Below are 14,093 nucleotides of genomic sequence, written 5' to 3'. Positions count from 1 at the left end.
ATATTATAAATTGTGATATTCATCTACTGTGTTGGCGAAGGAATATATGTAAATGTCATTTAGTTTGTCAGGTCATTGTGTGATGAAATACAGCGGATTTCCGTCTGCTAAGTTCAAAAGTGAGAGTTGAGTAGTTAGATCATTGCCACGATCTCATTGCTGGATAATGCTTGCCTCAGTACCATCATTTTAATCATCTTGTCTCAGTTTTGAATGACACCTCAAAATCTGGATATGAATGTTTAAGTTATTAAAATTAAATGGTTTATTTTTATTAATGTGGTTATAAGTTGCTTTATTGTGACTGATAAAATTATAACATGTAATGTGTTATTATATTCAATGCATATCTGCATTTAGAATTATTTGAAAAGTTGACTGAAGAAATAAAATTGCTAAATAATAAACAAATTAGTACCGATACGTACAGATGTACTTTGTTTGAGGATACTTTCATATTGGAATCTTTGATTACTATATTGACAGTGAAGTGTGAAATACATAGGCATTTCAATGCAATAAATCAGTGAGCTTGCATATCTGTGCACCAGTTAGATCTGACAACCTTCACATTGGTTACGTAAATTACATCATACAAAGCAAGCGCGTGGTGGGCCACTAACATGGCTCCCCGAGCAGTAACAAATCGATTCAAAACTCTCTCGTAACGTCTCCACTATATATTGGCGTAATAAGCTATTCTAATTCATCAGTTCCACCGCGGAAGTCAGAGGAGAAAGATCAAAATGTTAGCTAGAGTACGTCCGCTGCCGTATATGCAAATTAAACATTCACTCGTAGTCTGATTACTAATATAAATCCTTTTGCAGGTGTTGGTCCTGATTGTGGTGTTAGGAGTATCAAATGGAGAAGAACAGAGCAATGAGTCCAAAACAGTATTGCAACGCGCACAACCTCGGGAATTTAAGCTGTTAATGAAATATGATAACGATCCTTCTCAAAATCAGGAAGTGCAATACCAGATTCCAGAAAGCCATGAACAGTCAAGTTATACAAATAATATTGTACATGAAGTCAACGAACAACAGGAGTCACAAGAAAATACTGAACATGCTGGCCAACAAGCTCAAGCTGTTCAATATGTGCCAGTGCAAGAAGAGAAATTGGTTCATCAAGTTCCTCAACATTTAGCTTACGCTGTGCCTGTATATCGTGCGAGTCAATCTGGTCATCACCAAAGTCAACCTGTTCATCACGAGAGTCAACCTGTACATCATGAAAGTCAGCCTGTACATCACGAAAGTCAGCCTATTCATCATGCTAGTCAACCCGTCCATCATGAAATTCAGCCCATACACCATGCAAGCCAACCTGTTCAACTTGAAAGTCATCCTGTCCATGTTCCCGTATTCCATAAAGTGTTAGCTCATCATCCTGTACGCCCAATCAAAGTGCATCGCGTCCCTGTCTATCAACATCAGACTGATTCGCACACTGACGACTCACATGAGCAACCGATTGACTATTACGTGAGTTCATTTCAAATTCATGATGAGGCGATTCACATAAACACACGATTCCGAATTTATTACAACTTTCAACTCATTTATTCATCTTGCGTCCTAATCTACTTTATCAAGATCTAGTTTAGTTTAACGCATTCAAATTAGATTAATATTTAAATCTTTCTAATATATTAATTTCAGGCGCATCCTAAATATCAGTATGAGTACAACGTGGATGACCCTCACACTGGTGATAAGAAGTTCCAGCATGAAGTTCGGGATGGTGATGTTGTAAGAGGTGTATACTCTTTCCATGAAGCTGATGGCTCTATCAGGACTGTGGAATATACTTCGGACAAACATAACGGGTAAAAACTTACTTTATTACATCGAAATATTCGTATTACTCATTATTTAAATATTGTTTACGGATCCATTAAATAAAGTGGATAATAATGACTCAACGGATTGATGAAAGTAATGGTTTTTCAATATTGATGTCTTTTTGCAGATTCAACGCAGTAGTCAAACACACCGCCCCCGCTCATCACGCTCAACAAGAGAATCATCATCATCATCATTAGAAAATACTGGTGGACTGGAAGACTGATCATCTTTATGTTTATTTATCTTCATTGTAAAATTGTCGTTACTAGATGTGTAAAATAAATTAATTTAAATTGAACATTTTATTGTCATAGAAAAACATTCCCTTAGTTAAATTAGGGAATTTATGCTTTTTATACAAATCACGCTCTTTCCTAATGAGGCAGACGGACACCATATTTTTCCAATAACAACGATAGATAGAATACGAAAGAAGTATGCAGGATACTTCTTTCCTTGGAATACACTCGACCTGACCTTTTGTGAGGATGAATTGATAGATACTTTGTCTATGATATTAAAGTGACTGATTTACTAGATATAAATAGGATTCAATATTAAATTGGTTTCGATCGAAACATAATTACGTGTGTCTTCAGTATGACACAAGCAGTTATGAAATGTGGAACGAAACTGTTAGTTTTTTTCTACATTTGACACAAATTTATAAGACTCAGTAATATATTTTGGTAGTTGAGATAATCAATATTATTATACACCAATTTACAATAATTAAAATGTTCGTATTCCAAACAAACAAATAGAAAGCTAAAACGGAACGAGATCTCTATTTAACGCCATCTCTTTGTTCCTACTATAAATTACTTCCAAGCTTGAAGTTGTTTCGTAACATATTATGTCAGTTTAATTATGACTGACATTTTAGCCTAGATCTTGAATGTAGTTTGAAAATGAGGTGTGCTACTTGTCAGCTATAGACACGGTCAAATTATTAAGTTGGTAAATAAGTAAAATAAAAATTCTAGTTTTTTGACAAAGTTTTGTCAGCCAACAATTCTACTTTATAAGTCATGAGAACTACTACAGAATATATGGATGTTTAAAGACTTGATACACAATAAAAAGTTTCTTGTCGTAAAAACAAAAGGAAAAAATAAACAATATGGTAATTTTAGATTACGGAATAAAATATTCTTTGTTCTCTGAGAAATAATACTTCTTGGTGTTTGCTAGATAATTGTAGAGGTAAGATTATACCAAAGGCATTTGAATAGATTATCCCTGAAAATAACACTGGCCCACATATTTATTAAAAGTCATCAATTATAACAGCTACTTTGAACCGAGCAAAATTACGATAATTTAGTATCAAATGTCAAACAATGAAGGTCTTGGTATAGGATTAAAGTAGATCCGTCATCTAATGACTTATAAACTATTATTTTTCCGGTTACCGGTACACTACTTTGTATCTCTGTCAATTCTTCTAAACTCTTTAAAGATTATGGTAACGATAATAATTAATAAACATTGAATTAATAAATATACTTATTTACTTTAACGATAAAATCGCAGGATTTTTCGTCATGAAAGTTTTCCATCATTGAAACTGCATTTGTTGAAAAAGAATAAGTTTTCTACAAATAAAATAAATAAAACAATTTTTCATTATGAACAATATATTATAATACAACATCAGTCACAAAAGCGAAAGCTCTTGCTAGCACCTCACAGGCGTTATATCAGACGTTTCATAAAATGTATTAAAAAGTCTGAAAACCTGAAGGACTTACACTAAGAAATTATAATACAACAGCAGTCGTAGTAGCGTTTCAGGAAAAAGATATGAATAGGGCCATGTAGTCCCAAAGTTATACACATTATGAAACGTCGAGCCTCTTACACAGTCCAAGAATAGCCAATTACCAATCGCATGTGGCTATCTCATCTTTTTTTCCACTCCCAAGCCTTTAGGACCGTCTTCTAAATTCAAATTGGTGTTCTAACTCAAACTAAAACTTTTACATGGACTGTGAAGCATTGCTTTAAAATGTCCCATACCATTGTGTAACCTACAATACGTATATAATAAATAGATGTCGTGTTGGTGTATCGCGGGAGGTGTTATTGGTTTAGCCTAGTAGATGTCCATGCGCCAAACCATGGCCCACCACGACGGGGGCGGCGGCGGGATGCGCGGCGTGACCTTGTCTGCTTACGACGGCATTGAATCTAGGAAAAAATAGATATCCGTATGAGACTCATAATTATACATATTTTATAACACTTTAAAGATGTTTTTACAAAAATCATTCAAAATTCATTTAAAATAATTTATGTGTAGGAATCTTAAGAATGATTATGAAGAATAATAATTATGCGTGGCGTTACAAATGCAATAAGTATTTAGTAAGAAGTGAGTTTTGATTCTCGAAATTAGCAAGACTAAGACTTATTTAAGAGCGGGGCTATAAATATAAAAAACTATTGTAAAATTACTCTTTATCTCTATGACAACCGCAAAAACCTCTGTTTAGTTCGAATTGACCGTGGAAAGGGAATAAAGTCGATGGTGGTTTTTTTACGCCATGTCAAACTTCACACATCTAATGTATTTATGAACATAGAAATCATAATACGGGGCAAATTATGACTAAAAGCGCTTTGATAACCCTCATTATTATAAAAGAGCAATTAAGAGAAAAGGCGTTTATTGTAAAACGTTTCTCACCCATTGTGGTCATCAGCAGAGTAGTTGACAGTGCGAACAGTGCCGTCAGGTTCAACCAAGGAATATTGTCCCTTGACCACGTCTCCATCACGTGCTTCCCATTGGCTCTTCTGATCGCCAGTGTGGCCATCAGCAACGCCGTAGTTGAAGGTGTAGCGGGGGTGGGACTACAAACAAAATACAGATAAAGTACATACATATGTATAATCACGTCTTTATGCCTAGCTGGTAGACAGAGCCACCAGTCTTGAAAATACTGATAGGCCAAGCTCAGCTGTTTGGCTGTGTGATACAGATAGAGTTTTATTATTAATTATTAAACTAGCAAAAAAAAGAGATAAATGGACGACGCTCTTTACTCCACCGGAAAGAGTTAGCTCTTAAATATAAGAACAAGAATCTACATATAATCGCGTCTTTATCCTTTACGAAGTAGGCAGAGCGTAGTGGAATGGATCATCAGTAGTTTAAAAAAAACCTGCAATGTGAAATTTTCGCGCTTCGGAAAACACGCTATGCCATTAATCGCGGTCGAATATCAGAAGCCATCATATGGTATACATGTTATCGTTAACGATATTATTCTCTATATAATATTAGTAAAAGAAATTAGTATTAGAAAGAGAAAGAGAAAGAAAGAAAGAATATATGTATGTATAATATTAGTATAGATTGATTTGTTATTTTTACTACTCACATAGACCTCAACAGGGGCGGCGGCGTGAGCGATGGGCGCGATCGGTGCTCGCAGGAAAGGAGCGCCGTGGGCAACAAGACCACCATGTCCTAAAAAAAGTATGTATATCTATTTATTTGTATCAAACGGTGTCATATTGGCTAAATGGTGTCTACCCCGCAAGGGATACCTCTTGCTGGGTAAACGCAGCCAACAGGTTGAAATGACTGAAAGTCCACGTTCCGTTGTTTGGCTTAGTAAGGGAATTGAAATTCAAATAGTGAGAGGTTGCTAGGCCGTCACCTATAAGAAATATCATCACCTCTGATAAAATTTATAAAAGGTGCCAAGTTTATTAGCCATTCCCTTAGTTGCTTTTTACGACATCCACGGTTAAGAGATGGAGTGGTCCTATTATATTAAAGTGTCGGGAACCACATGGCACACGGTAATATTACACAATACTAATAATAATAAGCACATCTTTCCCAGAATCGAAGCTATCCTGACTCGAAACCATCCTATTTTCATACTGCATACAAACTCAGCAAGAATGCGGTCACTTTTAATACAAGTAAGAAAGGTTTCTGATTGCAATACTTACATAAAAATTTTGACCTTTTTTTATAAAATCTTACTAAATGTGCAACCAAACAATTGCTACAGTAACATATTATTAGACTATTACTACACTTAAAAATAAAGCAGTAGGTATTACTGCTTATTATTATTTACTTATTTATTTTATTTAGATTTCTTAAATTATAATTTTATATTAAAATATAAACATAAAAAATAATTTAGAAATATACCAGCAGCGGAATTGGACTCTTTCTATTATAAGCAATGTTACTTAAATACAATATTAAGCAAATAACGAATTTCTACCTAATCCAAGACCATAAGCGGGAGCGGCAAGTCCATGGCCGTATGGTCCAGCTAACCCAGCTCCAAGGAGGCCTCCATGTGGAGCTATGAGGCCAGCACTGGCCACACACACCAACGCACAAGCGAGAACAATCTATGGAAATAAAAAAAAGAAAAAATCGTTGTCTAAATGAAGATAAACATATTTAATTTTTTATCCATGATAATGATAACGCAAATGTCCCGCTGTTATCGCCAGTCGCCAAACCTAATTAAGTTTTATTTCTTTACTTACATGGAACACATCTAAACTAAAACTACTCTTAATTTATTATCAATAATATTAATTAACCAAAACTTCACTGGACCCACATTTGAAACACGATTTTACCTTGGCAAACATTTTGCTATTGTTTCTAATCTAACACAGTACTTCACTGCTAGCACTAGGGCTTGTGTGCCGAATTGACAGATAACAGGCTTTATATAGGCTGTCCTAGGTCCTATACAGGTCCCAGTTGTGGCGCAGGAAGTATACGTATGCACATACATATGTCTAGTGGGCGCTGCCCGCGAGTAAACTAGATTGATAGAATAAACAGGATAAGACAATTTCAATATCTGCTAAATATAAGATTAAAATCAACTCCAATATTTATTTGTTGATAACGTTTTAAAGTATTCAAAAAAGTGAATTCTGTTATCTATATTGAATAAAAACTTTTACGCAATGCCAAACTAAAATGCTTGCATTACCATCACTACATAGTACCTATACTTAAAACAAAATCGCATTACGCTGTGTGTCCCTGTGTATTTTATAAAATCCCAACGTAATATTTAAACTTATTTTGTTGTGTAAACCCACAACTGTTAGGTAGAGATATATGTATTTATATATGCTTTTGAAGTGTTGAGAAAACAAAATATGATAGAAAAATTCGTATTTTAGTACTTTTACTTCGAATTAAAGACAATATTGTATCTTATCGAATGACGTTGTAAATCTGGAAAGAAACTACTCTTAAAAGTGTAAAACGATTAGAAGGGTCACCACATGTGGCATAGGGGAAAGGTAAGATTACAAAAATCTGCACCCTTTTTGTAACTTATTGAATTTATTGAAAGAAGCAATACAAAATTTTGACAATTTGAAACAACTAACCTACCTTTCATATAAAAGATCAATAATGCCACTAACCAACCTAAACACTTAAACCTAATAAAATGTATAACGTAATTGATTTTACAAATAAATTACCAAATTAATGAAAATAATTTAGTAATAAAATACTACACACCAAGGTATATTACGTCTTATCATAGGCAAAGGTAACAGTGGCAAAAAGATAATACAAATTTTACTGCGTTAATACGTGTTAGATCCTTACAAATCCAGCGTACATACATTGGTTCACGAGAATTGGTAATAGTACTTTAAATACCTATAAATACAATAGTAGCATAAACCGCAGAATAAATTAAAGTTGTATAGATACTTTACGAATTCGGTCGTGATTATTGTGTATACAAAAACAGTAAGATTAAATAATGTGGCAATACAACAAAATATAGTTGAAAGCTTGTTGTGTCCTTCTTGGTATCATGTCAAGGAATAATCATAATTAATGGTATCTCTTATCAGCCTTGTATTTAAGATTTTTTGCACAGCTTTAGCTGGCGTGGTATCGGAATTTTTCACTTTTGAAATTGGAATTATTGCCGCATTGACTGTTTTATAAAGTAGTGTCAACTTTTCGATTTTATAATATTTTACTATTATAAGCAAACAGAAAAAGTATTTATAAAAGATATCAAGAGGAACTTTAATTAGATATTACATTTATCACAATATGCCGTTTGTGAAAAAATATCCAAAATTTGTAATAGATTCACATTTAATATTATTTCTAAAAATTTTCAATTCATTCTTCATAAATTTTATCAAAGGTATTTTTTTTTTTCAATAATATAATTGAACAATTTCATAAGAATGTTTGGAACTTATAACTGTCACCCTGGCATGATATATAGCTTAATTGTTTGCCCCCAAATGGTGTGGTACAATTTTGAATTCGTAACCTACATACTAAAAGCGGAACTTTGATAGCGGGATAATGACTTTAACAATTCAACAAAAGCGCCGAGCTGAGAACAATTACGAAAGAATTAGCTTTTGTTCAAACTTCGTTTTCGTGTAATTACCTTAAATCTGCTATGCTTTTTACGAATTTAGTCAGATATCAGAGAATCATAAGGTTCTTGAAATCATTGGAGTGGTATCTAAAGAAATAGGAATAATTTATTAATCCCAAACCGAAGGCCGCTTATCCTTGACCTCGTACCCTTTTTCTTGACACATTTCCTTGTCTCTATAGAGATCCTCTTATTTAATATACTTCAAGCAAATTCCCACCTTTTTTATGCTAGCTTTTCAAGTCCTTTGGGACTGTCTACCTTGTAAGGGTTAAGGACGTGATTGTATGTATTTAAGCCAAAAATTCTAAACATAATGAGGAGAAGACTGACTCAAAAACAGTTTTATTGAATAAAGTTGACAAAATGTGATTACTACAATTTCTAAACTTTACTTATAATAAATCTACCTAATTAAAATAAAGTAAAATTCCTAATTTAACGAATGAAGACTGACTGATTGAATGAAATTTGAAATTCGGCATAAAGGTTCCTTATGTGGTCTAGGGGTGTGCTGATGTAAAAATATATCTCTTCTTATTACACGCGGACAGAACCGCGGGCGTACTCTAGTTTTATATTATAGGTTTGGTATCTCAGTTATCAGACATTGCCACTGAAGCCTGACTCATCTATTCAATGTCAATGAACTCGGACTAAAGCTACTTTGTCACGGAGTCTATTAGGTAGAACTGGTTTCGTTCTTGGTAAATTCATCATGGCATTGAATGCATTACTTACAGATTAGTAGTGTGAATTACAAATGGATTATAGATGGATAATACCTACTTTTATTAAAGCGGATTTTTTTACTTTACACGTTTACATGTAATGTGTTTTATACTAACGAAGCTTAACATACTTTTTAAGACATGTTGCACTCAAAATACATAATGTAAAACTGTAGTTTAGAAGTTCTAATTTCTCCATATTCTGGATAAAAATTCTTTTCATTGCCATGTAATGAATATTTGACATAGCGTTTTTGTTATTTCCGTATTCCATTCATACCTAGTAGTTACCTATACTCAGAGAACCCGAGGTGCGCATATGACCACGAACCTGAAATGGGTACCTATTATCCATTATCATACGTATATCATCTAGTTGAATGAAAGTGCAGGTTTCCTCGCGATATTCTCCTTCGCTTTAAGAGCATCGGTTAGGAATCAAATTACTGTACGCAAATTACTCAGAAAATAATTATTGTTAAGTACATATTCGGAAACCGTTGGATCATGGATCTTGTTATATTCATATTAGAATACAATAAAAAAGAAAGAATGATGACGGAAGCAAAGCCTTACCAAAAGTCTTGTCTATACATATAATAAAACAGTAAAAATATTTTGTCTGTATTTTCGACTGAAATGGATAGAGGGACACTTAGAATGAATAATAGAAAGCAAAAATATATTTTTTTAATTTCTTGTCTGTCTGTCTGTCTGTATGTATGATCACGCTTATCTCTGAAAGTTCTAAACCGATTCACTTAAAACTTTCACCAATTGCTTTGGTTTAACTCAAAAAAACATTTAAAGTTTTTTTTATCAAAATCGGTTCACTAAAAAGAAAGTTATCGTCATTTCAATGAACTCAAGGCATGAGTTTGCCTGCAAATAAGTTTACGCGGAAAAATTCGAAATTTACGCGGACGAAGTCGCAGGCAACAGCTAGTAATAAATAAGAGTTGATACCAGCTCTGTGTAATTTATATTTAGAACAGTGTTGCTGTAACTACCAAAATTTATGAGTGCAAGCCCACACACATAATAAATTAATATATTGAATGAGTACGGCTATCAATAAACATTCCTCAGATTTGCAAGCGTGCCGTTAAAATTAATGATAGATTTAAACTACATTGTATGCAGAACAGAACAATGATGATGTTAGCTCTAGAATTGTATTAAATTGATATAGGTACCATTGTTTAATCTAATTGAAACATTATGAGGTTCACCAATAGTAGTGAAATAAGAACATTGAAAGTATGAAAACTCAAACAAGGAAACTATTTCGATACTTCAGAATATTTATTTTACGCGATGAGCTAGTCACTTATCTTAATATCTCAATAGACTGTTGGGTTTGTCTGTTCCGAAGGAAAAAAATATGTATGTTTTTTATAAATTGACTACGCCCATGTTTGGGATAGTGAAATACTAACTTTTACCCGCAGCTTTGCCCGCGCAAATTTATCGCCACCTACAAAAGAATAGGTTTTTTGCGAAATTCACGGAAATTATTGCCCTATATCTATGTCCTTTCTAAGCTCTCTTCAATGAATAACTTTTAAGCAAAATTGTAAGCAATCGTGATACCCAACCTGACATACTTTTACTTTCATATTAGTTATTAGTTTGTATTTTATCCTATTCACTAATAATATTTCGTGTTATTTATATAAATGTCAGAAAGTTATAAATTGCTAGGTATATGGATCTATTTTAATAATGCCATAATTCAGACACTAGATATTGCATGAATAACTTAATTGCATATTTATCTCCTAAGTAACTTTAACTAGATCCGGTTTGTTTGTTATACAATGATACTACAACATCTGCTCTGATTAAGATCAGACGGTTGGAGAATATAATGAAGTGAAAGAAATCTTGTAACAATTCTGTTCATGAAATCGTTTCGTAATGTATTTGCATGAATGTTAAGAATAGTTAATATTCTATTTTGTTCGTAAATAAAATTCGTACTTATTAGCAGAGGACTTTGAGTAGAAACTACACCTTCCCACTTGCCACGATCCCTACATACTTCTTTTGCTTCATCCTCATTCATTACTTTCTTCGAGCAAGTTCGCTGGTTTATTAGGGTATGATCTATAATTAAAAAATAACAAAAAAATGAAATATTAAACTAACAAAGAATTTCCTATATCTGGTGAACTTTATTACGACCAGAGTTTGTTACTGACTTGACTTATACTATAGTTATAGCGAAATTATAGGACAAGTGAAATGAATAGGAGCGAAATCGCAAGCAAACGCCACATACATTTACCAAAGGAAAATCATAGAGTTGAATATTAATTATGCGTGGACATTTGAGTGGTATAATGATGTGGGTCAGAAAATTGCAGCGAAGGAAGCAGTTATACATGCAAAATAGTAAAACAAGAAATATGGGTGTCTACATGGATTATGTGTAATTTAACTAGATATAATTTAAAACAATTTAAATTGCAAATAACATAAAATGCAATTTCAATATTATAATTTCATATGTGAATAAATTCAGAAATTAATATTTACCCTATCGAGAAGTTCAAGATTATCAATTTCAACATATTAATAACAGGTATTGTCTCTGCTCTTGTTCTCTCTTCCATTTCCCATAGAATTTCATCATCCATCTAAATGCTCTGTATCTTCTTACTATTATGAACTACTACTAGGCTTAAACATTTCTATCAATAAACTTAGTTGAACTCCAACCAATTATTTCATGGTTAACTAGAAGTAATCTCTTATTGGGATATGATGATGGCTTGTCTCGATATTTCGTTAATGTATTATTATTTTTTCGAGTACATAGAATTAAGTTATTTCTCATTCTATGTTTATATTAAGATGAAACGGACCAACTGGATAAGCTATGGAGCATAATTTCATACCAAACATATTACTATTTTTCAATTTTTTTTTTAAATTTCAATTCTCACGGAAATCCCCTTTTGGGGTCAAAATCTAATATTACTATAAAATTAATATTTTGTAACTTATATTATATACCTATTAAATTAAATATAAATATTAAATTCAATTTAATCTTCTTAAAAAAATACAAGAAACTAAAAGCAATTTGCTCTAGATAGTGGTAATTTCAATATCTTTCTGGAACTGTCTCTTATTTCGACGGCAGCGGTTAGCATGTCGCGTGGCAGTTGGTTGCGACAATGCGTTCGTGTCAGGGCCGCATTCAGTGAATGTCCGCCACAGACATTGTTAGTTAAAGATAGTTCAACTATCAATTTCTTCACAACGTCTTTTTTCAACAGGGTGAAATAAGGTCACTGAGTTAGACATTTTTGGTAGAGGATTAATCTATTTCAGCGTATAATTACAGGCTTATCCCAAAGAAATTTCGCTAATAAAACGTCCATACTTATATCAAAACATAAGTTGAGAAAATTCGTCGTGTATTTTTTAGGGTATTTCCTCAACTAACAGTTACTAAAAGTCTAATAAGTAGTGTATATTACCTACCCCTTCGCGGAAAAGGCATACACTGAACATGTACAGTTATATTGTTTTAGGTACTGATATAATATGATACAATACGAATAAATGTTCATATCACAACAATAACACAATAGATCTTGCCATGCAATTGAGTATGCCAAGACATATGTATTTTTTATTCGAAAGTAAAATTGTTCAATATGACTGATTTATGATATGATTTATGAAGATTTTCATTCATAAAAATACTGTTTTTCGTAGCGTGACGTCATCTATTTTAACAGATCATTGCGTAAACTACTTTATCGCTGTCAACTACTTATTAGTTATGTTGATGTAGTTCTGTTATGTTTATTTTTTTATTCTTGAATGAATAGGAAACACAGTTCCAAAAACCTGATTGATGCCTGACGTCAAGTGGATGGCGCTACGAACTATCTATTTATGACTATATAAAACACTTTTCAAATCACAAAAATAATTATGGGAGCTTTAACTTTATGAAAGAAAAAAAACGTTTAAGGGTATAAAAAGTTTTACTTAGCCAATTTAGCATAATGCTCCATATTCATGCGGGGTCTAGCTCTATCTATGTCTGTGATGTTCGCGGTATGCGTGCAGCTGAATTAAACATATCACCATTCTTAAATCGCTGGATTGACAACGGATATTGATAACTGATACAAATGTCCTTTACTTTCAATAAAAGGTAATGTGAATAAAAAGGTTATTATGTCAAAGGGTTTGTACCAATGTTTTAGTTTTTTGGTCGGCGATTTTAAACTATTAATTAACTGTTAAACGATATATTACTTCACTTGGACCAATAAACATGATTAATTGATTGAAATTAATTGTGATTCACAAAATTTAAGAACAATTTGTTGCATAAATTTTTATTATTATTGATAGTGTATCTACGAAGAAAGTTCTTAATAAGGAACCGAGTAAAAAAGCTATTGATAAAGTAAGTAAGATAAGCCTAAGTGTTTCCTGTCATTAACGATTCATTTATTATGAAAAATCAGCTGTCTCGTTTCGGCATAGCTGAATCCAATTATGAAAATTAATACTGATAATATCATGAAATCTCCATTCGATAAAAATTAACATACCATTTTCGCTATAATTATAGTATTCAGTTACGTTTAATATCGCTCAAACGTCCTTGTGAGGTAATACCGACACTCCTACTTGCTCCAGTTCGTACGGGGCTTTGCACTTTCACCGTCATTGTGAGATATTTCGCAATATACATATATACAACTATAGCCTCAATAACTGCCGATAATAATTTGTTAATCAGCTTTGAAACAATTCTGCAATTATAATTATATAACACATTTTATGATTTGTAATTTCTATTATGAACAAGAAGGGTTGTATATTGAAATGAAATCAGCAACGGTCAGTATTTAATTTATTAAATTAATACAGTCTTAAGATAAGTTTATTGTTAAAGAAATCAAATTAAGAGCTTTGGTTTACTCATTTGGCTTATTTTGTCTAGTTGGAAACATTTATAAGTAATTTTATCGACAAATATATCACCAAAACATTTTTATTAGTATCAATAGTATACTAATTTGTATCATGTTAATATAAAC

The 14,093-nt window shown here is 32.6% G+C and overlaps 2 protein-coding genes across 2 annotated transcripts; one reads left to right on the top strand and one right to left on the bottom strand.

Annotated features, from left to right (window-relative positions):
- Positions 1–746: 746 nt before the first annotated feature.
- On the top strand, positions 747–2,050 carry LOC106132063 (histidine-rich protein PFHRP-II-like). Its single transcript, XM_013331380.2, has 4 exons — positions 747–758; positions 831–1,490; positions 1,668–1,834; positions 1,978–2,050. Exons 1-4 carry the CDS (start codon positions 747–749, stop codon positions 2,048–2,050), a joined length of 912 nt encoding a protein of 303 aa, XP_013186834.2.
- A 1,483-nt stretch (positions 2,051–3,533) lies between these two features.
- Positions 3,534–6,659, bottom strand: LOC106132073 (cuticle protein 7-like). Its single transcript, XM_060944995.1, has 5 exons — positions 6,480–6,659; positions 6,110–6,242; positions 5,243–5,331; positions 4,546–4,712; positions 3,534–4,046 (listed from the first exon to the last, which is right to left on the bottom strand). Exons 1-5 carry the CDS (start codon positions 6,489–6,491, stop codon positions 3,947–3,949), a joined length of 501 nt encoding a protein of 166 aa, XP_060800978.1. The 5' UTR covers positions 6,492–6,659; the 3' UTR covers positions 3,534–3,946.
- Positions 6,660–14,093: the final 7,434 nt, after the last annotated feature.

Source organism: Amyelois transitella, chromosome 7 (genome assembly GCF_032362555.1).
Source record: "Amyelois transitella isolate CPQ chromosome 7, ilAmyTran1.1, whole genome shotgun sequence".
In the NCBI taxonomy this organism is placed as follows: Eukaryota; Metazoa; Arthropoda; class Insecta; order Lepidoptera; family Pyralidae; genus Amyelois; species Amyelois transitella.
This window is presented reverse-complemented; position numbering and strand designations above follow the sequence as displayed.

Excerpts from the sequence above, each read along its gene's own strand:
- LOC106132063 (XM_013331380.2), top strand. Across the intron at positions 1,491-1,667 it reads AGCAACCGATTGACTATTAC|GCGCATCCTAAATATCAGTA; the intron begins GTGAGTTCATTT and ends TATTAATTTCAG. Across the intron at positions 1,835-1,977 it reads ACTTCGGACAAACATAACGG|ATTCAACGCAGTAGTCAAAC; the intron begins GTAAAAACTTAC and ends GTCTTTTTGCAG.
- LOC106132073 (XM_060944995.1), bottom strand. Across the intron at positions 4,713-5,242 it reads CCGCCCCTGTTGAGGTCTAT|TCCCACCCCCGCTACACCTT; the intron begins GTGAGTAGTAAA and ends TTTTGTTTGTAG. Across the intron at positions 4,047-4,545 it reads TCTGCTGATGACCACAATGG|ATTCAATGCCGTCGTAAGCA; the intron begins GTGAGAAACGTT and ends ATTTTTTCCTAG.